At 36.7% G+C, this 26,046-nt stretch overlaps 1 protein-coding gene across 1 annotated transcript in view; it reads right to left on the bottom strand.

The window, feature by feature from the left end:
- Positions 1-26,046, bottom strand: part of PCDH15 (protocadherin related 15) — a 906,505-nt gene that overhangs the window by 148,788 nt on the left and 731,671 nt on the right. Inside the window, 3 exon segments of the mRNA XM_035706656.2 lie at positions 7,417-7,478; positions 7,480-7,530; positions 9,385-9,525. Of these exon segments, the coding sequence (XP_035562549.1) occupies positions 7,417-7,478; positions 7,480-7,530; positions 9,385-9,525 (254 nt within the window).

The raw sequence follows: 26,046 nt of genomic DNA, 5'->3' as shown, positions 1-26,046 counted from the left end.
TTTGCAATATCCATAACTCCCTAAAGATTGAAGAGATGGGCTCCTTGCAACTGAAAAAGAGACTAGTCAACTTTCTGGCAGGGATATTAGAAAAAGCAAGTATTAAACTATTAGGCTTATTAAATGATTCCTTTAGTCTCTTTTGTCTATTACATGATATGACTTTGAAAATAGAATTCTTATTAATATTAACCCTTTTATTCTGCTTCCAATGCCAATCTGGCTGTGGGAAGTGGTTTAAATTAAGATACAAGATTGTATATGGATATAGAGATACTTAATCACCTGAAAAGTAATAACTCAAAAATAATCACTTATGTGAGGTAGTAAGGGAGGCGCTAATAGTTGGACTTAATTCACTGAAAAAAAAAATCCAGCTGAAGACATTTTTGAGAAGGGAGAGGTGTTTTAAAAACAAAGGATTAAGAGGTGCTGTAGACTCTTTAAGAAATTTGTTTCAAGGATAGGGAGAAGAATAAGAATGAAAAATGATGATTTGAGGGCTGTAAACTCTAAGAGACTGTAATTTCTAGTATTTCCTTGTCCGTCAAAAAGATAGACTGGAAAACCCACATGAACAGGAATGATACATGAAAATGCAAATTTGTGACAACTGTGAAATTACGGGTTGTGTGTGCGCTTCTAAATAATACAAATGCTTGTTTATAGTTGTAGAAAGGAGTATTACACAGTCTGAGGAGCTACATACTTTTCTAAATTTTGAGAAGAACTCCGTGTTTTCTGGAAAATAGAAGTGTTCATCCAATGACAAGCAGATGAAGCAAATTGATGTCTTGATTCTCCATTTAACCTAATTAAATGACTCAAGGGGAACTTGAAGTGGGCATGAAATGAGCATAATAAGTGTTTCAAGTATTACAACCACCAAAGGGACCAGAGAGAAATAAGCACACAGTTACCTTAGGAAGTACCGTCAATCTGGCCATTGTAAAAGTACCCATATAACTGTATGGGGCAAATAACTTTCTCATTATGGGATTAATTACTTGAGGTCGGCCCATCAAGGAACAACTTCAGTTCACAGGATTTGAGGAAAACCAAAATTAAGTCTTCTTTCAACACACAGAAAGCATTCCAATATTGCAAATTATAAACGAGAAAAGAATGTGAGAAATTTGTCTTCTAGTCTTGAAAGCCTATGTTTGTTTGTTTTTTTTTCCCTTAATATAGAGTGGTTTTTGTGAAACCCTTGAGTAATTTTACAAACTTCATTATTTCTTTTTCAAAGAACCATTAGGAGAAAGCGAGGAAGTTTCTAGGTAGGACTAGGAAACAAGAGACATAACCGAATATGTGAAAGGAGGGTTTTGTTTTTTGATAAACTGCACTTTCAACATTGGTTAGCTAACCTGCGAGTTATCCTTCATCAAAAATGTCACTGGAAGTCAAGGAGGCTTCTCTGTCAGTAAATATTAAAGGATTTGCTATGATGTTTGTTATTTGTTGCTTCCCACTTGTACTTTTATGATTTCAGAAAAGGCAATAGACCTATTTTTGCACTCGAGCAACCTGGCAATTACCAGTAGCTCGATATTTAAACGTTTTTAATTCTGTGGAGAGAATAATGGATTTTGTTTCTCAGTGTAGAACTGGCACATTGGAAAATGTTTTAATAAATAGTAAATGCCTCCTCTCACATCTCTTTGATGGTCTCTATAAAGCGAGTTGACAGCTCGTAACTCTCACACTCTGCCACAATGTTTTCTTTTTCCTTTTCCCCTTTTTTCCCTTTTCTTTTTCCTTGTAATTAAGACAATTACACTCCTCCGGAACATGGACAGAATAATGAATTATAATCAGGTAACCAAACGTCAGCTTAAAGTCCAGAAAGGTTTGGTTTCAAATATGTAATATTAACATTTGATATGCTGAAATCACTAGAAATAATTTAAAACATCCAAAAACAGCCATCTGAGATTTTCTTTGAATTCAAACAAAAAAAGGTACGCATTCTCTTTTCTTGCTACTTTAAGAAGAATCCAATCTATTTCACCAGTACATATTTAAAAACAGAAATGTTTCTGAACTATTCCATCATTGTTTCATGTACCCAATCTTGTATATTCCTAATAAAAACCAAGTCATCTTAAAATGACTGCAGTAATGAAAATCTGTAACTTGTCTAAAACTACACATTTAATGTAGTAATTCTCTACCAACACTATTTTCCCTTTTACCTCAGTAAGAGACGTGGAAGGGAGGTGCAGCTACGTAGCAAGAGAAGCATCTGTCTGCCCTTTCAGAGCTAGCTCTGGACATTTGCCTGGACTTTTGAGAAAGAATATGAGTGGAGGTAAAATTTGCAGGCCTTCCTCACTTGACTCCAGAAATCTCTGGATGTGGATTTCTTCTCTTTTTGCCTTTCCGGGGACTAAAATGGCAATCACTGGGATAATTCTGAAACACAATCTTGAGGATGGAAGACCCTAAATTGGCTTGGGTCCCTGATGGCAGCATGAAGAGCTACTACCAACCTGAAACACTCACTTTAGACTCCCATGTGAGCCAAAATGCATGGTTTCTTATTCATGAAACTATTCTAATACAAGGTTGTTGTCTGTTTATTTGTTTTAATAGAAGCATAACCTACCCTAACGAATCCTATTAGCCAACATTTAAAGATTTAATGATTCACTGTTCCAAACACAAGATAATTGGGTTACGGGAGGGGATCAGTTGAAGAATCCAGTTCGATATTCTACAATAAATGAATATTTTATCTTTAGAGTCTTTCTTCACACCTAGTCCTTTGTTGAAAATTAGTTTTTCATAAGGAACCCAAGAGTCAATATTGAAATGAAGGCATTCCTGAGACGTAGACGTAAACATGGTATGTACCTCGGCTTGCAGTGTCACTTACCTTGGATCACGGCTTTCCATCTGCAACCCATGAGCATCCTTTCCCTACCCTACCAGGGACAGAAATCTCGCTTATCATTTGGTGTCTCCCCCGAGAACTGATCACCTGAGAAAGTTTTTCCACCAGGAGCAATTCTGTAATGGAAGTAAAATGTTACCTCCACCCTGCCAGGGATTTTAGGCCACGTCTAAGTATTAAACTGACATTAAGTCAGAAGAGTAGTAGAAAACATACACATTTATATAAGTGTGCATGACATGAGAGCCCTCGTGAGGAAATGAAGACCCCTGCATGTGGCAAAACCCACATACTTCTGTAGTAGGATGAGCAAAGACAGGCAATTGTGGAAAAGTAAACTATGGAAGGAGGCTAAAGAGAGCTGTGAATTGTTTTAACAAGGCCTGTCTATATCACTTCTCTTGGCTTCGACCGCTCATTAAAGAATGTGTTTTTCTTCCTGGTACAGAGAGGGCATCCTTCATATGAGAGTTTATAGGTCCTGTTTTTGAGAAGGAAAGGGGAGATTAGAATGTCCTTCTTACAGCTGCTATTTTTTAAGCACTTTCAGCTCAAAATATTCTCTATGCCCAAGTGGCACATTCTGCTGCCTTTTGACTCCAGCACAAGGGAATCCAGGTCTGATAGCATCATTTAGCATCTCCGGGAGTTATGGGCATCCAGCCGAGGAAATAAGTGATTTTGGAGAAAAAAATATTTATATATATTTAGGGCATTCCCTAGTTAGGTGGCACTCTTCCAGTGTGTGATTCAGAGGCCCAGGCTCCTCTCATATTATATTTGTACAGTTGTCAACATATGGGTCCCAAGGGTCTCCACTTCACCCATCCATACGGGGCCATATGGGGAAAGGTTAAATCAGGCCGAGAAGCAGTGCAGGACAGACTGTTCCACATTTTATTGGCCAGAACTCAGCCCCAGGGCTCCACCGAGCAAGTGGGGCTGGGAAATGAAGTCTAGCTGGGTGTCCAGGAGAGCGAAGAAAGGACTGGGAGGCATCCAGACTCTGGTGTATACGTCAAAAACCTTCAAGGGCACGGAGAGGTGATTGATTATGATTAGCCCTAGACCTTTTATTTATTTTCAATAATTCATTCCATACTTTAGGTCAAATGTAAGCTTCCTTAAACATTTAAATTCAATTATTGGGACTTACTCAAAATAGTGTCTTCTGCTAATGTTTGATATGGCTTTTTTATTATTCAAGTTTTCTAAGAATCGGATAAAAAAGAAAACAATCTTGCTCAGTGCCCAAGTCCTGCTGCATTCATTATAGCAATTAAATCACTTCTTAGGACTTTCTTCATAAACCGTAGGATGCAACTAGATTACCTAATTGCCTTTATGTATCAGGGTAACAAATGGACGGGGATCGTCAAGGGCAGTATTTGCAAATGTTAGAAATGTTCTTCCAGAAGGTCAAAAATTCTTCCACATGCATTCATGTGACTCCTCTTAATTTTAGCACCAAGTAATTGGCAGGGTTTTTTTTTTTTTTCTTCTTCTCTAAGTTAACAACTTTATTAATAGAATCTATTTGCAGCTAGTAGTTGGATGCAGAGAAGGTAAGAAACGGTAAATTATGCATTGAACAAAACATTTTTATTTTTAAAAGTGGCATAAATAAGGCAATTTAAAAAAGAAAGCTAAATGAGCAAAGCCCCGATGAGATCTATGACCTTGGCTTTACTGCCACAATATTTTAGCTAAAAGAGTTAACAAGCAATGTGCCGCGGAAGTCTGGAGGCACATTGCTATTAGTAGGAATGAGCTGCGGATGCAAGCTAGGAGAAAAGGGACACCATTTACTGAGCTTATTCAGAGGGACAGTGTTGGGCACCACCACCCCTTCCCTCTCTGGCGCCTCCAAGGAAGGCCTGGATGGGATGAGAACTCTGGAGGAACACACGTGGGCCTTTGGTTCAGAGGGATTTTTGGACCCACTCTGAATAGTAAGTACATCTTTTGTGAGCATCAAATCCAGCTAAGTTGGTGAGAAACACAGTGACTTTATGTGTCCACTTTGGTTCTTGAGAAGCCACGATGAACACATTCAGGGAAGGTCGCTAGAAGCAGAAGACTGCGCATCCCATAGCAAGGAACTGGAGTTCACAGTTGCCATGCCAACAAAAGAGGAAAGGATTGGTTAACTATGGACAGAGGAAGAAAATGGTCTTTCAAACGGACTGAATGAGGATTCTTCCTGTTTTAAATATGGTTTACATCTCAGTGGTTTACATATGTGTGCTATGTACTGCTTGGATATTGCAAAGGCAGCTTTCCTTGAAAGGTTTTATTTATTTATTTTAGAAAGACAGAGTAAAACACATGAGGTGGGAGAGGGGCAAAGGGAGAAAATCTCCAGCAGATCCCCTTTGAGCATAAAGCCCTACTTGGGCTTGATCCCACAACCCTGAGATCACTATCTCGAGATCATGACCAGAGCCGAAACCAAGAGTGTGACACTTAACCAAGTGATCCACCCAGGTGCCCAAGGCAGCTTTTTATAAAAGGAAAACACTACATGGTTCAGTGTGGTAAATGTTTCCAGACATCACTCGCCTCCTCTCCCAGGATCTTAGCCCTGGCTCTAACTTAACAATGCTTAGGTAGTTCTTAGAAATTATCAAAGCAAAAACAAAAACAAAAAACAAAAAACAAAAACAAAAAAAACAAAAATTATCAAAGCAATGAAAATCTAAATATTAGAATATGATCAAATATTCTATGAAATCTTCATTTTTCTTGAGCCTTAGATAGTATCATTATGTAATGCCTAATTTGTCTCTACGCAGACTAAACTATGAAAATATCCCAGAAATCAATACATCCTCCCATATTGTTTACTTCTATATGTACTAATTCTTTGGCATGGAACATGCCTTCCGTATTTTTGCAGAGTTGCTAAACCATATTTTCTTTTCAAGAAACGGCTTAAAACGATGTTGTTCATGTTTAGATCCAGTGAAACATTTCTCTAGCACACTTCCCCTGCACAGTGAGGTTCTATTATTGTGTCTTCGAATAGTATTGTTATTTTTCATTTGTGTAGTTTCCACTCATGGCTGTGAGCCCCTGGAGCACCATGCCTAGATGCTTTTTAATGCTATGTCCAAAATAAGTAAATAGTAAACATGTAGTATGTAGTGAGTCTCCTTCAAATGTTTGTGGGAAAACTATCTCTTATGGGTTCTCACATTCTAATACAAGAATATTCATGTTTTAACTCAAAACAGTATCATGAAAGAAAGATCTACTATATTTTCAGGAAACCATTATAAATCTTTCACTCATATGCATTCATGAAGCAAACATAAAATAAAATAAATTTAATTATTTTTTAAATAAATTCTTCACTTCCTAAGAATATCTGACTGCTTATGCATCTATGTATCTGCATGTCCCTCTATTTATTCATCTATCTATCTATCTATCTATCTATCTATCTATCTATCTATCATCATCTATCTACGTGCATGCTGTGTACTGAATTGTGTCCCCCTAAAAACCGATATTTTGAAGTCCTTAACCCTCAATGGCATGGTATTCAAAGATGAAGCCTTTGAGAGGTAATTAGGTTTAGATGAGGTCATGAGGGTGGGGCCCTAATCTTGGGATTGATGCCCTTTCAAGAAGAGGCAGCAGAGATCTTGCTTTCTCTCATTCTCCTCTGTGTGAGGACTCAACAAGGAGGCAGCCATCCACAAAGCCAGGAAGACGGCTCTCACCAGAACCCGACCATGCTGCCACCCTGACCTCAGACTTCCAGCCTCCAGAACTGTGAGAAAATAAACTTCTGTTTCAGCCACTCAGTCTGTGATATTTTGTTACAGAAACCCGACTTGAGACACTAGCTCTATAGCTATACATATAATATATATTATACACATAAACGTACACGTACATCCTTACTTTCTCTTCCCTGGTTATACAAAAAATATCATTTCAGATTCATGTCAAATTATGTATCTGGTAATAACAAGAAACTAAATATCTACTACTTCCCACTATTGGGATCATTAATAAGGTGCAGTTTAAACCCCAAAATATAATGTTGTATATTTCAAAGATTGCATTAGTTATTTTTAAAGATTTTATTTATTTCTTTTAGAGAGAGGAAAGAGAGTACAAGCAGGGTGAGGGAGAGGGACAAGCAGACTGTGTGCTGAGGATGAAGCCTGACAAGGGTCTAGATCTCATGACCCTGAGATCACAACTTGAGCCGAGATCGAGAGTCAAACGCTTAACGACCTGAGCTACCCAAGTGCCCCAACACGTTAATCATTTTTAAAGGATCCATTATTCACTAAGCATTATTAAAACTGGTATTTTTAGGCTAAATTACTTTAACCATACTAACTTTTTAAATCAATGTAATACTATGCTAATTTAGAAAAAAAACCTTATAATTGGAAGGCCACTTCATTGATCAATTCATATTGAATTAGTCTGGAGGGCTCAAAACAAAGCAGCACAAAAAATCTTTACATATTACAAAAGCCAATAGGAATCAATACCTATATTCCTCTTGTGTGAAGCGTGGGATTTCTCCAGGATGTAAGACGAGAATTTTCACTGTAGGCACTGCTGGACATCACAGGCTCACCATCGTCAAAAGCAACAACCACCAGCTTAAAAAGTAATAAAAAATCATGTTAAAGAATATTAATAAGAAGAAAATAAAGCATCATTTTTTAAATATAAAGCATCGTTTTTAATTATTGGTCTGCCTGGTCCAGGAGGGGGAGTGATGATCATTTCCTCGCTGTCTTCCAGGCAGTAGTCATTGTCTTAGGGTACGTTACATATATTCTCACCTACTCTTCACAACAGTCCCACCAGGTGGAGGTTTTATTTTCATTTCTGAGACAAGAAAACTCAAAGAAGTGGAGTTACTAACCCCATGATAGAGCACCCAGCAAAACAGGTGTAGGATACTACATCTCTCCAATGATAAAACAGATTTCTCTTCCACAGTCCCACTGGTGCCTACAGTAAAAACATGTGCCATTATGAGCACCGACACTTATTTAAAAAGTGTTAAATTCAGTCACATCAATAGCAAAAAGCTAATTAGCTTGCTTATAAAAAGAAATTAATTTTTCCAGCAAATTAATTGTCTGCAAGATTATAGGGCAGAAATACTTCACTCTGGAGGATAAAACTGTAAACCTTTATAGTTTAACACACTCAGATATATACTCCCTTAAAAGTATATAAAACCAAGTTCATACTGTATAGTAGAAGCTGTTCAAATGATGCTAACTGCAGAAAAAAGCTTTTGTTTGAAGACATCTCAAGTAATGATATTTATTACTACAATGTTGTTTACGGTTGATCTTTTTTGGATAAAGTATATCATGTCAAGAATAATTCTTCTACTTAAGAAATGTTAAATATTTTCAATATTATGTGTTTCTCTGTAATGTGCATAATTTTGGATGCTACCGTCTACTAATTTAAACCAATTCAACCTAGACCATGAAACCATAACCAAGGATCATCCTTAGGCCCATGATTTATCTTTGGGTTAATACTTTACAAACAGAACAATTGCTCCCAACAGTGGTAAGCTTATGTGAGGCACAGTACTCACTGACCCTTAACAATGAGGGCATTTCCTCAATGCAGGGTCAAAGGCTTTATTCACAATGAAAAAAATATTCTAAGTAATTACAGAAAATGGAAACTCTAAAACATTTAATAAAATAGATTATTTATGAAAATAGTGAAAGATAGTAATATTTCAAATTTTCCTGAGGCATAATTTATCATGAATCCAGAAATTTGACCCAACAATACTGCCTCTCACTACTTATCTTAAGGAAAAAAAATCAGATAAGTGGCAAATGATATTTGCACAAGGAGTTTCACAAGCAAATATTATTATAACAAAAAATTAGAAAAAAGCTAATTATCCAACAACAAAGTATTAGACAAAAAAATAGTGCATTCACATACCAGAACATCATTCAGACATGAAAATAATATCATCAACCATATTTATTGTCATGGGCAAAATATTATTAAGATAAAAAGCAATATAATAATAAGATAATATTATTTTTGAACACATATATATGTATAGTTGCATTTTCATGGAATGTCATCATAAGAATAGATATTAAACTGGTAAATTCTAGTTATCTCCAAGATGTGAAATATCAAGTGTGTTTTTTATTTCTTTGCGCTAACCTGTACTTTCTAAGTGTCTATGTGGTAAAAACATACATTATTTTGTTTTGTTGTTGTTGTTATTGTTTTTGTTTTTGTTTTTGTTTTTGTTTTTTTTAGTTTTTAAAGCCTTTTTAAGAGAGAGAGAGAGAGAGAGAAGCAAGGAAGGAAGGAAAGGAAGGACATACATTATTTTGTAATTTAAAAACCATTAAAAGGAGAAAAATGGAAATAAGTATGGTCATAGGTTAAAGTGTACGTTCAAATGTTCAATATCAAATAGATCACAGTAAGGGAAACACTACACTGACCTTAAAAATTGTTGTAGGCTCTTCATTAAGATTGACTCGAGTTATTACTCTTCCAGAATCTTCTTCTACGTCAAAAATACTGGCAGGATAAGGAAACTGGACATCATCCACTCTGTACCTCACACGACTTGCAGGTAATCCCTAAAGTGAAATTATATATTATTAATTCACTTTCACAGAATTAAAACAAAAGGTATATGGTGCCAAACCGGTCTATAAAATGCATGGCCTTTAGAAGTGAAAAATCATATTTAGCATTCACACCTCTAGGCTTCAAATGCAGCAGAATCTCTGTTTCTTTTGGATGACTCAATCTTAATCAACGAAGTATCTTCACTCCCTGTTATTGAAAATTATTTATGCGAAAGAATACATTAATGGTTGTCGTGGGCATCTCCTCTTCCATTTTCCTTTAATTATAGGACTCTCACCTGACCTAAACACCATGTCTGCTGAAGAGTGGACCTTCTGTGACAATTATAAATTATATTCTTTAGTTGTGCTTATTTGAACTCTGACACTAAGAGAATGATGAAGCATGGAGGACTCTTGTAAAGTAGAGGGACGGGTATGAAAGTGGAGGAGACAGAAACTATTTACCATCTGCTCTTTGCTGTTAAACAGGCTAGGTTTTTTTTCATAAATAAATTAATCCTCACAACAATCCTCTAGGGTAACATTAGTAATGATGATGAGAGCAATAATAGTAAAATAATGAGAGCTAACATTTGTTGAATGCTTATTATGTCTAAGGACTATACTAAAGATGATACATGTATATGCTACTGCCCATTTTTTTTTATTTTTAGTTAATGAACTTGAGGCTTATAGGGAGTGAAAGGATGTTGCATTGCCCCAGATATAAACCAACATAAGTCTAGATATTTAAAAAATCATTTTCTTATGAGAAATAAATATTTGATATAGTTTTTAAAGACTACAATAAAAACAGTCAAAACTGCTGGACATCCTCAATTACATTAGGGTTTACATTGGTCGTATTTTGAATTACATAAAGTGTCACCAGAATTGCCTAATGTTTTCAGTGCGTAAGCCAGCTCTGGAATTCAAGTAAACAATTTAGGCACAGAGCTAGTATGTGGTAGATTTGACCACAAACTGGAACAGATACTACATGAACTACTAAATTTCTTGGAGGAAAACACTGCCAAGGCTCAATTCCGGGCACATCTACCTTTTCTACCTCTATTTTCAGCCTCTGCAATCTCGTCCAGTCTCATACCTCTAAACCACTTCTATTTGTTCATAACTCCCAATTAATTCAGGCTGCATTCATCCTTTAAACACCACAGTAACATATACAATGATCAACTTAGATATTTTATTTTTAACTCAACGCATCCCAAACCAGCATCCTGATTTTTCTCTCCTACATGCATACATTCTCCACTTTAGGTCAATGGCCCCATCTTTTACCAAACTGGTCTTTCTGAAAGCCTAGGGATAGCCATTGACCCTTCTCTTTCTCTTGGTAACTGCAACTGGAATAACTCAATGAAAGCATGCCTAAGTGGATCATCCTCATCTCCTCTATCCACCTGTTTCCTCCAGTGGACTCTTTTTCCTACTAATTGACCTTCTACTTCTACTCTATTAAAATTATCTTTAAAAATGTAAACCTTCCCTGAAATGTAAAAATATAAACCATAAACTGAGGGGTTTCTACCTAAGATCAGGAATGAGACAAGGGGGTCCATTCTCACCACTTCTATTCAATACAGCACTAGAAATCCCAGCCACAGCAATCAGACTAGAAAAATAAATAAAAAGGCAACTAAATTTGTGGAAGAAGTAGAACGCCTACTATCTACAAATGGCATGATATTATATATAGAACCCTAAAGACTCCACCAAAACAATTTATCATCAACTGATAAATGAATTAAGTGAGGTCTCAGGACACAGAGTCAATATGCAGAAATCCTTTGCATTTCTATATATTAATAATGAAATAACAGACACAGAAATTAAGAAAATAGCCCCATTTACATTTGCACCAAAAATAATAAAATACCTAGGAATAAACGTAACCAAAGAGGTGAGAGACTTGTACTCTGAAAACTATAAAACACTGATGAAAGCAACTGTAGGTGACACAAACAAATGGAAAGTTATTCTATGCTCATGGATTGGGAGAATAAATATTGTCAAAATGGCCATACTACCAACAATCAACAAATTTCATGCAATCTCTCTCAAAATACCAGCAGTATTTTCCATAGATCTGGAGCAAACAATCATAAAGTGTGTATAGAACCAGAGAAGATCTAAATAGATAAAGCAATCTTGAAAAAGAAGAACAAAACCAGGGGCATTACAGAGCCAGATTACACAAAGCTCTAGGAATCAAAACAGTATGGTACTGCTACAAAAACAGACACATACATCAATAGAACAGAATGGAGGGCCCAGAAATAAACCAATGATTATGTGGTCAATTAATCTTTGAGTAAGGAAGTAAAAATATGCAATGGGAGGGTCACCTGAGTGGCTCAGCTGGTTAAGCATCTGACTCTTGGTTTTAGCTCAAGTCATGATCTCAGAGTCCTGGAAACGAGCCCAAGTTGGGGATCCATTCTCAGTGGGAAGTTGGCTTGAGGATTTCTCTCCCTCTTCCTCTGCCCCTCCCTCTGCTTGTGTTTTTTTTTCTCTCTTTCTCTCTCAAATAAATAAATCTTTGTTTTTTAAAAAGAATACGCAATGGGAAAGAGTCTCTTCAATGCATGGTATTGGGAAAACTGGACAGCAACGTGAAAAAGAATGCAAGTGGACCACTTTCTTATACCATATATAAGAATAAATTCAAAATGGACTTAAACATTTGTCCTCAAACCATAAAAATCCTAGAAGAGAGCACCGGCAGTAATTTCTCTGACATTGACTCTAGCAACATTTTTTCTACATATGTCTCCCGAAGCAAGGGAAATAAAAGCAAAAATAAACTATTGGGATGCCATCAGAATACAAGCTTTTGCACAGCAACGGAAAGGATAAACAAAACTAAAAGACAACCTACTGAATGGGAGAAGATAATTGCAAAAAACATAAAGGGTTAGTTGGCATCCAAAATGTATCAAGAAGTTAAAGAACACCAAAAGCCTCAAATAGTACCATTAAAAATGTGCAGAAGACATGAATACAGATGGCCAAGGCACACACAAAGATGCTCAACAACACTCAACATCAGGGAAGTGCAAATCAAAACCACAATGAGATATCTATCACCTGACACATGTCATAATGACCAAAACACACACACACACACACACACACACACACACACACACACGAAACAGCAAATGTTGGTAAGGATGAGGAGAAAAAGGAGCCCTCCTGCACTGTTGGTGGGAATGCAAACTTGTGCAGCCACTATGGAATACAGTGTGGAAGATTCTTCAAAAATTAAAACTTCCATTACTGGAATTACCAAAAAATATAAAACTAGTAACTCAAAAAGATATATGCACCCCTATGTTTATAGCAGGATAATTGCAATAGCCAAGATGTGGAAGCAGGTCAAGTGTCCACTGATTATTCCGCCACAAAAAGGCTGATGTATCCATAGGATATTATGCCATTTGTGACAACATGGATGAACCTAGAGGGCTTTCTGCTAAGTGAAATATGTGAGAATAAGAAACAGCAAGCACCATATGATGCAGTGGCCTGTGGAAACTGAAAAACAAAACATAAACAAACAAAAAGCAGAATCAGACCCATAAATACAGAGAATGAACAGATGACTGTCAGAGGGAAGGCAGTGGGGGGGGTGGGCAAAAGGGGTGAAAGGGCGCAGGAGAAACAGGCTTCTGGTTATAGACTAAGTCATGGGGATGAAGGCACAGCGTAGGGAATGTCATCGTTCTGAGAGTGTCACGTAGTGACAGATGGGAGCGACACTGGGGTGAACACAGCATAACCTATAAGGGTGACTCACTTGTCATACACCTGAGCTCATCTGACATTGTGTGTCAGATATGATCAAATTAAAAATGTTTAAAAATGATGATAATGACAGGGGTTGTTGGTGGTCCATTCGCGTGCTCTACTACATGATCAAATAATGTGCAATTCACGCATTCTCAGGTTTGTGCAGACAAGAAATCCAAGAGATGGTGTGAATAGTAACCATACCTTATAAAAAGGAAATCAAGGCTTTAAGAGTTAGCTCATTGCTGAATTTCCTCAGCTAGTACATTCCAGTGTTCTCACTCAAATGAAACATGACACATAAAACATAAGTCATTACCCATGAACCCAACTTGACATTTACCCTTGGTCTCCTCAAGGCAAGCGTCTTTCCCCATGAGATTGAACAGCCATAAGATTGAGCAAAGGTAACTTGGGAGACATGCTCTAGAATTGGAAGCCCTAGTAAATCCTGCCTTAGGGCCCTGCCCAGGAAGTTACCCCAGCACGTGTTCCATGAAGAGGAATGAAGGAAGAAAGGGCAAAATTACGGAACAAACTTTCAGGAACAGAATTCTCAAGTTTCTGTTAGATTCAGCACCCATCCCATCTATGGTATAACAAACTCTTCCATCAATCACAAATTAGTTATCCAGGAACTTAAAGCATGTTCCTTAGACTCAGCACACTCCCTTGACTCAAGTTGATATATCCATAGTATATTTTTATTTACACCTTTACCTGATAAAAAGGAAAGAGAAAAAGGTTTAGTATTTCTGAAGGGTTATGTCTCACATGTGTAAAATACTTCCAAACTCTTTTTACCTAAATCCTACTTTATGCTTAAATAATTAAGCCACATATTAGGCAAAGGTAATTGCTTTGGGGAACGCTTCCATTAACATGCTTAGCATTGTCCCTAGGCCATGTATGACGTGAATCAGGTCAAATACGTGGATCCAAGAAGTCTTAAGTATTAGAATTAATACGGTTAATCTGGAAAACAATGTCATTGTAAAAATTCATAAATTCAACCATACTTAAAGAAGCCAGACCATTGTAAACTTTATCACTTCATGTTATTCATCATTACTATTTGTTAAACACCTAATGCTTGATTCCACTAAAAATTTGAGATCTGATCAAAGTTTTCTAATGGAGAAAATTCACTCAATTGTATTTTTAAAAATAAAATGAAATAGCTCACTGAGTTTATGAATTATATAGTTCAATAACTATCATATAAAATGATATATAGATATTCAAGCTATCAATTAGTAAATACCAATTTAAATATTAATATTAATTTTGGACCCCAACTATTTGGTGATTTTGATAAATATTAACTTACCAAATATTTTGTTTTTTCTTAAAATTTAAATTGTGCTAGAAATAGAGGGATCCCTGTTTATGCATACATTTTCCCAATAAGTTCCTGGTTTTCCAGTTGAATCCACTGATCATATTTATTTTTTACAGTAAACCAACTATAAAAACACACAGTTGAGATGAAAATATTTATTACTTTGCATTTTAATTCACAATAAGATAGCAGTACATACATTATGCTGTATCTGTGTATGCATTTATATGCGTATTAAGAGACATTTTTGGACCATCAATACTGAAGGAAGAGCTATCTTTTTATAAAAACGTCAATCTTTTAACATTTTATTACTTTGGCAATAGACTCTTTTTCTATGGCATTTCCAAATTATAATAAAGTCACTAACACTGCGAGCAATTTACAAAAACGATCTTCTTCAAGTTCATAGTAAATTAAAACTAGGCTATGGTTTGATTTATAAATGATAAGCAGATGACTTCTTGGTCCTGTACTCTGATCAAATGAATGTATTGGTCTTTATTTAGGACCAAAGAAGTCTTGCGAGGTTACCAGTTAGCCCCCTTGTCTTTAGGCAATACCACCACAAAGACATGGCATCCAGAGTTTGAAAAGGTTTTGGCAAAAGAAAGTTCATAAAAGTTGTTCAAACCAATGGTGGCATTTCAAGACTTGGATGATCTGAAAGGCTCTTCCTCATGGCCACCCTTGCTGAAAGCCAACCTGTTTGTCCCTGCAGTGAGGGAACGACCTTTCCTTCTCCTCAAGGGACTAGAATTCTTCAGAGCTGTGAAGGCCAACGCTTTACCCCTAGCCTCACTTTGGCAGGATAGATCTAATTCTTTTCATATCATCTGAAAGATTCTTCCCTTGATTTTCTCTCCGTGTCCACACCTTTACTCATCATAGTTGTTTGGAAATGTATTACAACTGTAGGCTCAAAAGAATAAAACAAATTGTCTATGTCAAGAAATACTTGAGATAGCCATAGTGGAATCCATTTAATTTCATTATTTTTTTTTATTTTAAAGATTTTATTTATTTATTTGAGAGAGAGAGAGCTAGCAGGAATGAGTAGGGGAAGATGGAGAGGGAAAGGGTGCGGCAAATTGCTCACTGAGCAGGGAACCTGATGTGAGGCTCGATCCCAGGACCCCGAGAGCATGACCTGAGCTGACGGCAGATGCTTCACCCACCGAACCACCCAGGCACCTCATTTAATTTTATTCTCTAGTCAACTAACTAAGCTATAGTGTCTCTTCCTTAGTACAGATATTTTAATATCATGAGGTGAAATGTATTTTGACATTCCAGGCAATGTAAAATTTTGGAAAGGGTCTATAACATAGACTATTTCTATAAATCATGTGGTCCAACATAATTTATAGAAAATTAGTGGGCAATCTCATATATGTATGCAATATCCCATAGAAAAAGAAGACTAAACAGTTTTGGAATTTGGCTCTATTTACCTAGCCACCACGTAGACATATTGTCAAAAGAAAAAAAATTGCAAAAAAAAAAAAAACACAGAACAAAACCAAAACAAGACATCAACATTAATTCAATAGGACAATGGTAAAATTCTTTGCAAATATTCTCTTCTCAGCAGGCAAGGATGGCAAAAATAAAGTATCCTGTCATTATGACTCTTGGAGTCTTTTGAAGGGTCAACACAATGGGTTCCTTCTTAAAATTTTATGGAAAGTGAGGACATGTGAGAAGCGTAGCAGGACAGCTTTTTTGCAGTCTCCTCACTTACTGTGACAGTGCTTTCTATAAATCCAGCTGACCTTATCTATCTATTGGAGCAAGAATGACTTCAGATAACCATGATTTTGGAAGACTAATGAGATGCCGGTACAGCAATCCTTCTTAATGTCACTTCCGTTCACCACAAGAGCTTGAGATATATATATATTTTTTTCCTCAATTTTCAAGTAAGTGGCACATTCTCCTCTAGAGGGATATATTTCCCTAAACAAAATGTTCAAATAAAAAAAAAAACATGATATGAGCAGAAACTTAATCATTCAATGGATGCAGGAAACTTTGACGTGGCATCACAGAAACTATGGAAATTAAAAATTATATACATATAAATTTAAAAATTATATAAAATATCAGCAATCGAAGATGTTATCAATTATCTCTTTGCTCATACTTAGCAACTTGTTTTTATGTTATGTAGCATAGGAATTAATTCATTAGATGAGGGATTCATTCATTCATTCATTCATTCAACACATTTACTGACTAGACACAGCTGAGTTCTGAGGGTACCAGAAGAACACTGATTGGGAAGATAGAGTTCACCTCATATCCCTGCCTTCTTCATGATCATTGAAAGTAATTCAGCAAGAATGACCTCATTAAACACCAAGCTCACACGTACCCCGATACTCCTCTGTTATTCACTCTGCGGCATCACACTCTGCGGCTAGTTCCTCCCAACATCCAGGTGCAGATGACCCCTCCTCTGCCTCTAACCCCTCACAAGCCATTTTAGTCAATCTTATTCTATTTTCTTTAGGCTAAGTATCCTTATCTGAATTTATGTTACATATTTACTCATTCGTGGATTTGCAGTATATCTCTGTCCTTTGATTATGAGCTCCGTTAGAGCAGATGATTTTTTTCTGCCTTGCCATTAAGAGATCAAAAAAAAAAAAAACAAAACAAAAACAAAACAAAACAAAACAAAAACAGACTTGTTAAGTGAGTGCTTAAAATATGATCAATACTTATGCATATGTGTATTCTGAACTGACAGGATGCCCAAACCTAGGTCCCTCACTTACATGGTGGCAGTGACTGTAGGTGGGACACCCACTGTAGTTGAAAATGTACATCACCTGAGTCCCTACTCACAATGGCCATGTGCACATTTTTTGAGAGCAGAAAGGAAGTAGAGATTACATCAGTGATTTTTGTTTGGGGAAGACACTTCAGAAAAGAGATAATAATGGGCCTCTGAAAACAAAGCTCCCCAAAGTGGAAGATGGGAGGAGAATAAACATTCTTTCAGAAAAGATCCTCGAGTACAGTGTGTGTCAGAAATGAAAATATCATCATGACAAAATTTTTTTAAATTTTTTAATTTTTATTTTTTTTTAAATTCTGGACTAGCTAAATATAAAGCATATCTTCCCTGCTTCCCAGCGTCTGTTCTTATATTCTGTTACTCCTTTAATTATTTTGTAATACATCCTGTTGTTAAGCCAATCCTTTAAAATAATGACATAATCCTCTGGATTTCTCCAGTAAAAATCCTCATATGGCCTATATTATTAAGATACAGATGATGTTTTCTTACACTAACTGCATTGCACAATGTGTCAAATCCGACTTACATTGTGGGTTAACCCATTGTTGAACAAGATTGAGATCCTTAGTAATATTTTTGGTGACTGTGAGGATCATAGTGACATAGGTAATTTTGTACGTGGCTTGGAGGACCTCTAAGAATTTAGTTACCTTAGAAAGCAGCTAAATTGTTGGCATATTTTCAACTTAAAGCCCACTAATATCTGCTCAGAGATTCTCATCTATAGTTAATAGTTATCTCTCAGGATGAAGGCAGTGATGAGAAAGACAGATGTGCCTCTCTACTAAGGGGCCTCACAACAGTGTGTGGGCAGAGGGGCGGGGGACAAAAGGCACACGGATAAACACAATTGCCTACTAACATTTCTGATAAAAGCTATAAAGGAGACGTATGGGTGCTATGAACTGAAGGTGCTAGAACTAGACCACACGTCTTCAGGTTTATAATCAAGTAGACTTCCTACCTCACTGTAGGCACTTACATATGAACAGGATATGTGCCTTCAACATGTATTCTGGTTTACAGGGATCATTTGAGTATTATAGTGACAAGCTACGTGCCAAGATTTTGGATGTTTTATCTTAGACTCAAGAGAATGGAAATAGAGATGCATCATTATGAAGTGACATAAATTAGTCTATTTAAGCAAAATATTTTGCTAATTATTGGTAAAAAAAATTTTTCATTAAAATGTGCACATGTTTATGGGGGGGGGTTGTAGATACCCAATTAGGATGGTGTTTTCGTGAAAACTTTATTCTCAAATTGTACACTGCCGTAAATGACACTAGAATTACTTCATGAGTCCATGTATTGGTATCCTAAGATTTATAAATGCAGAGGATATAAGCTCTGTACCAAACCAGAGGCAAAGTTTGGCAAGTTTGCCATCTCCCTGAAAGCAAGGAGGATGGGAGGAAGTATCAGTTTACATCTCCATGCCTGACAATGGCCAACTGCTTCCATTCTTCACCAAATCCAAGTACCAATTTAGCAAAATGGTTTTATTACTCTTACATGGAAATGAGGTTTAAAGGAAGCAAAGTAACTGCAGTAAAATATCATTTTTCCTGGTTAAACACAAATGCCAACCCTGCTGACATTAGTCAATAGCTTTGAAGGACTTGGGAGGTTTGCCAACCCTAATTGCCCTCAGGAAGGACACGATTTAATGACATCTATTAATAAATGAGTTAATTGATTTGTTTGTTCATGTATTAGGCTTCATTCCAAATATGATTTGAGGTAGTATGTGAACTTATTTAAATAGAGTGTGGTTTCCAAAATGTGAAAGGCATTTCAACATTGTAATGTCCTTTTATCTACTAAATTTGACTATGTAAGGCTCAATAAATATTAGTATGAGATAATACTACTGGAAGGGTGGTTTATTCAGCACATGGATAGCAATGTGGTGATACACTCTGAACCAGGCATGTTTTTTAGATGATGGGAACACGACAGACAAACAAAACAAAGCAAAACAAAACAAAAAAACAAAAAACAAAAAAAAAACAAAAAACCTGGCATCATAATGCTGACACTAGATTTTTTACATCCAAAAGTAACACATTTATGTACAACGACAGGGTAGGTATAATTGATCTGAAGAATCAATGTAAATTTATATCAAGAAAGTGGAACCTTAAGATTTCAATTATTTTATTAGTCCATTTTTACTTTTGACTTCCATTCTTATAGTGAGCATTAAACACAATATGTTTTGATTTAATGATGGTGAGAATATAAATAATTACTACAGAAGGTAGTAATTGCAGGTCTGTATGAAAGATGTTCCAAACTTGCAAACATAGGGAATTTCAATGAGCCTATAATGGACCAAAATAATTAAGTTCTTAATATCAGGGGATATCTTGATTTAGTAATTTTTCTTATATACATAATTATCAAGAAATTACTCATTCAGACCCACGTAATTTTCTTTGTAATAATGGCAATCACATTATATCAGGGAATACTAAACCTATTATTACCGTTATACACAAACATTAAGTAATTTGTTTTCAAGTATACAAAGATTTTTCTCCCTGAAGTGGTTTCCAAAATTCTTTTTCCCGATGTCTTCAAAAGCAACTAATCTGATTTATTTTGTAACAGTGTAATTCACAAAACCTCCCAAGTATGATTTAGCATTAGGGATTACTATAAAGTGGTTAGTATTGTTTTTTGCAATCATGATGACTTTTTTAGTGGATCTGACCGATGCTAAGGCATCTTTATTATTTTATTTTATTTTATTTTATTTTATTTTATTTTATTTTATTTATTTTATTTTATTTTATTATTTTATTTTATTTATTTTATTTTAATTTTTGCCTTCTGGCTTTTTAAAAAAACAATTTTATTGGAGTTCAATTTGCCAACATATAGCATAACACCCAGTGCTCACCTCGCCAAGTGCCCCCCTCAGTGCCCATCACCAAGTCATCCCAACCCCTCGCCCCCTCCCTTTCCACTACCCCTTGTTTGTTTCCCAGAGTTAGGTGTCTCTCATGTTTTGTCACCCTCACTGACATTTTCACTCATTTTCTCTCCTTTCCCTTTATTCCCTTTCATTATTTTTTATGTTACCCAAATGAATGAGACCATATACTGTTTGTCCTTCTCCGATTGACTTCACTCAGCATAATACCCTCCAGGTCCATCCACATCGAAGCAAATGGTGGGTATTTGTCGTTTCTAATGGCTGAGGAATATTCTATCGTATAAATAGACCACATCTTCCTTATCCATTCATCTTCTAAGGCATCTTTAAATGACACTGGGAAAGTCAAACTCTCCGTGTGGTCCCTGAGGAGATGTATGCTTTTCTTTCTTCCTCTCCCCTCCCCGCTGTCTCACACCTGCAGTGACTACCACGTGTTGACAGCCTAGTGGGTCAACACTGTCCCAGCCATGTTCCTCGAGCAGATGTCACTGAGCTAATATAGAATGTGCATATAGTTCAGTTTCTACAGATGTGGTACCAACATACTTATTCAAGATCCTAAGAAGTGTCTGCTTCAGGGTTACTTGATTAAATCTTTTGAGAAATCTGTTTCTTAAAAGGAAACATAACTCAATCTCCTCAAGATGTCAAATGACTACCTATTCCTTGTAAGATTTCCTCATTTAGATACATTTTAGAAATTCCTAAAAATAATGGTGGGCACACATTCAACTTTCCTCACAAAAAACCAACTCACAAACCCAAAGGAAGTTAAAAATAGGGATGAACCCAAGTGAGAGCTAGAAATCAGTGATCCTGTCCACTCTGCCTTAAAATCTTCCCATTTTTCTTAGGATGAAACAAGAAATATTGTCATGGTCCTCATGGCCTACCAGACTCCATAGGTTCTGACTCAGGTTTACCTCCCCAGACTCCTGGCAATATTACCTCCTTTTGGTTTTTGAAAATTATTTTTCTTCCTCCGACTATTTAGGGTCAAATACTGACATATTATGTTGCATTGGAAACACCTCTTTATCATTCAGATCTCAGCTTTCCAAAACATTCCTTGACCTTCCAGATAAAATCAGACTTCCTAACCTTGGAGCACCCTAAACATTTATTTCTTTTTCTTTTTTTTTTAAATTTATTTATGATAGTCACTCAGAGAGAGAGAGAGAGAGAGAGAGAGAGGCAGAGACACAGGCAGAGGGAGAAACAGGCTCCATGCACTGGGAGCCCGACGTGGGATTTGATCCTGGGTCTCCAGGATCATGCCCTGGGCCAAAGGCAGGCGCCAAACCGCTGTGCCACCCAGGGATCCCCCACATTTATTTCTTATAGCTTTTTTATGGTTTGTCATTTCTACTTACTTGATATCCAACTCTTCAAGTTTGAAATTCTAAGGCAAGGAAGCATGATAATTTAAATCCTTAATACTTAATGCAGCACCCCTAATTAATATTGGATGCACACACATGCAATAAATATTGAAGGATTCTTATTTTGTTTGGAACATAAGGACAGAGATTTAAGTCAAACATAATCCACAGTTTATGAAACATTGTCATCAGCGGATCAATAGACATATTTACTTCTCATTTCCTTGTGTCCTTTTATCCTCACACTTCACTCCTACCTCCTTTTTCAAAGGCAACCATCTTAATGAATTTCTGGAATATTGTGTAACTAGACTATTGTTCAGTGAATATCCATTCCTTCTTCCTCCACTCCTGGTCCCATAGCTTCTTTCCTTGGTCATGGGACTTGCTTTGGTTAATGGAATGTGGAAGACTGAGACTCAAAACCAGCTGCTTGACATGTGACCATGTGGTTAGGCAAGTTGTCTTGCAGTCTTGTCCTTCATCGTACACAGAGCAGGCTAGCTTATTCATGGATCCCTGAAGAAAGAGGCATGTGGACCCAACTTGAGGCCAACCTCAGCTTGAAAGCAAGGTCAGCCAACACCTCAACTGCCTCAAACCTCTACATATAAGAATATGTCTTTGGTATAATGAACAAGTGGTATTCTGGTATTGTTCATTGTCCAAGCATTTTGGGAGGAAAACCTAGTTGTTCCATATTGCATGCATTTTGGGAGGAAAACCTAGTTGTTGCATATTGCATGCATTTTCTGCTTTTAATTTTAAATAATGGCATTATTTTATTTTTCTTACTATATTCCCTGAGTATCATGTCCTTATAATTTATTTTTGTTGCTATGTGCTCATAAAAATTCTGCTGTGCTAGAAGTTCTCCAGATCTTTCTTTCACTCTTAATAAAGATCATGGCTGTATGGGAACCTACCTGATGGATCAGTAGGGATGATAACATTCCTGTCACAGAGATTGTCCTGATTGTTCTGAGTCTTTGACTATGCAGTAAGGACAGCTTGGGGCTGGGGGGGGCGGATAGGCGTGAAGGGCCCTACATTATCATGTTGGGTGGAAGAGCCAGTTTGAAGCTACATGAGCAGTTGCATGCAGCTGTAATGTTAGTTGGTCTGATCCACCAGAATTCTGAGTACAGAAAACTCAGCTCTAGTACATCCATTGCAAACACATCCTCAGGAGAGATCAAGCTGGGAAAAAGTTGTCAGAGTGACAGGTCGGAGGCCCAGCTTCTTCTCCACTGCACCACACCTTACACATCCCCCAACCCATGCTCAACTTTTACAGGCTCTCCTTTACAGGCTGCCCCAGATCACAGATGAAAAGAAAAGAGAGAAAGTAACAGAATGCAAACAATAACTATAGAAGACAAATATCAGAGACTCAAAGCCTGAAAAAGACCAGAATAAATATAAAAATAGATAAAATTTGCTGACTATTTACTATATGGCAGGCACCATTTGCTCCACATAAATGCTATCATGTAACCTTCATACAGATCTGACAAAGTCAGTACTTTCTTAAAATTGTGTTGAGCATGTAATGTGAGATCTGCTTTTTAAATATATTTTTAAGTATAATTCAGTGTTGTTAATGGCAGTTTCAATGTTGTATAGCAGATCTCTAGAAGACCAACAACAAAAAACAGAACAAATAATCTGGTTAAAAAATGGACAAAGAACTTGAATAGAGATTTCTCCAAAGACGACAGATGGCCAACAGACACTTGAAAAGATGCTCAACATCACTCATCAGCAGGGAAATGCAAATCAGAAGCACAGGGAGATATCACCTCACACCAGTTAGGATGGCTATTATAAAAAAAAAATCCAGAAGATAACAAATGTTAGCAGGGATGTGGAAAAATTGGAACCCTTGTACACTGTTGGTAGGAATGCAAAATGGTGCAGCAACTATGGAAAACAGTATGGAAGTCTCTCAAAAAATTAAAAATAGGACTGCCCTACAATCCAGCAATCCTACTTCTAGGTATACATGCAGGAATTTTTTAATTGAAATCAGGATCTGAAAGTGATATTTGACTTCCATGTTTACTGAAGCATCATTCACAATGGCTAAGATGAGGAAAGAACCTAAAAGTCCATCAGCAGATGAGTGAAAAAAAAAATGTGGTGTGTTTATATAATGGAATATCACCCAGCCTTAAAACATAATAAAACATAATAAAACCTTGTCATTTGTGACAACATAGATGAACCTTGAGGATATTATATGAAATAAACCAGTCACAGAAGTGCAAATACTGCATGGTTCTACTTATATGAGGAATCTAAAAGAGTCAAATTAATAGAAGTAAATAATATAATTGTAGTTGTTTGGGGAAGAGACAATAGACAGCTGTTGGTCATGGGCTATAAAGTTCAATAATGTTGTTTTGTCTTCATTTTACAAATTCGAGAACACAGGGAGACAGTGACAGTGAATTACCCACGGCCACAGGCTGGTCAGTAGGGGCTTTAGTAGGTGAGATCAGCCCATCACTCTAGGGCCCTTACACTACTGAAAACTATCCTGGGTGATGAACTCTATAAGTTTGCAGGCTGAAAGAGGGCATCATACACCCAACACAATTAATACAGACAAAAGAATTTCTCAACATATACTAGTGAAAACGCTTACTTTTAAGAATAGAGAATCTTACAAGAAGAAGTAAAAAAAAAAAAAAAAAACTCAAAATTAAGAAAATTACTATGGCTTCATGCTTGTACAGTGTTAAAAACCAGAAAATAGCGGGCCGTGGGTGGCTCAATATTTTGAGCAATGACTCTTGATTTGGGCTCAGGTCATGATCTCAGGGTCCTGAGATCGAGCTTTCCCAGCCCTTGTGAGGCTCCATTCCCACTGGGGAGTCTGCTTGAGATTCTCTCTCTCCCTTCCCCTCTGTCTCTCCTTCTCCCTAAATAAGTAAATACACAGAAAATAGTGGAAAAGCATATGTAAAGTTTTAAAAAGTAAATGTTTAAACTCAAGACAGTAATAGTCTGTCAAGTTGTATATGTATAAGCAAAAGACGCTTTCATACTTGGAACTCACAACATATGCATCCTTCTTAAAAAGTTGAAGACAGGGATCCCTGGGTGGCGCAGCGGTTTGGCGCCTGCCTTTGGCCCAGGGCGCGATCCTGGAGACCCGGGATCAAATCCCACGTCGGGCTCCCGGTGCATGGAGCCTGCCTCTCCCTCTGCCTGTGTCTCTGCCTCTCTCTCTCTGTGTGTGACTATCATAAATAAATAAAAATTTAAAAAAAAAAAAAAGTTGAAGACATAAAGGAGCGAACTACCAGAGGCAGCAAAGATGTTAAAAATGGATGCATGAGAATGTGGAAAGATTGGCATCAATCACACATAAGCTTAAATACCAAAATAAGCATAGGCAGTTGTTATGTCTAGGAAGTATCATTAAAATGCCATGCATTTTCATATAGAACACACGTATGTAATTCTTCAAAAAAGATGTAATAAAAATAAATGGGGTCAAAGACAAAAAAGTGACCTATACATAAAAGTCATGGCCCCAAATAACTCAGACACATGACAAATAAAGGGGACAGGGCAGCCCAGGTGGTTTAGCCATTTAGCACTGCCTTCAGCCCAGGGCCTGATCCTGGAGACCCAGGATCGAGTCCCATATGGAGCCTGCTTCTCCCTCTGCCTGTGTCTCTGCTTCTCTCTCTCTCTGTCTCTCATGAATAAATAAATACAATCTTTAAAAAAAAAAAAAAAGGGACAGCCAGCTGTAGGCAAGCAGAGGCCAGGTTAGCATGGAGGTTCCTCATGAAGGTCTAATCCACAGAACTATGTAAGGTCCTCCACTCAGCTTCATTTCATTCACCTTGCTCTGTCTGTAAATAAAGAAAAATAAAATAAAATAATAAAATAAAATAAAATAAAATAAAATAAAATAAAACAATAAAATAAATAATAAAATAAAATAAATAAAATAAAAAAAAATAAAAAATTCTTTACCTTTTAATTTCCTTCTCTGCATTGAAAACTTCTTTTCCTCTAAACCCCATCCCTTGCTGGTTTCTCTTCTCCACCAGTCTTTCTCTTTCTCTCTCCAGCCCCTGGCCCATCCCCAAAAGGGCATAACCTAAGGATTTATTTCCAAGGTTTTGTTTTATCTGATTATATTTTCCTTCTTGGAGAATGGGTTTATCACTCTGAGAGCCTCGATGGCAATCCAAGTGGCTCTCAT

The sequence above is a fragment of the Canis lupus genome, chromosome 26, assembly GCF_003254725.2.
Source record: "Canis lupus dingo isolate Sandy chromosome 26, ASM325472v2, whole genome shotgun sequence".
NCBI classification, from domain to species: domain Eukaryota; kingdom Metazoa; phylum Chordata; class Mammalia; order Carnivora; family Canidae; genus Canis; species Canis lupus.
This window is presented reverse-complemented; position numbering and strand designations above follow the sequence as displayed.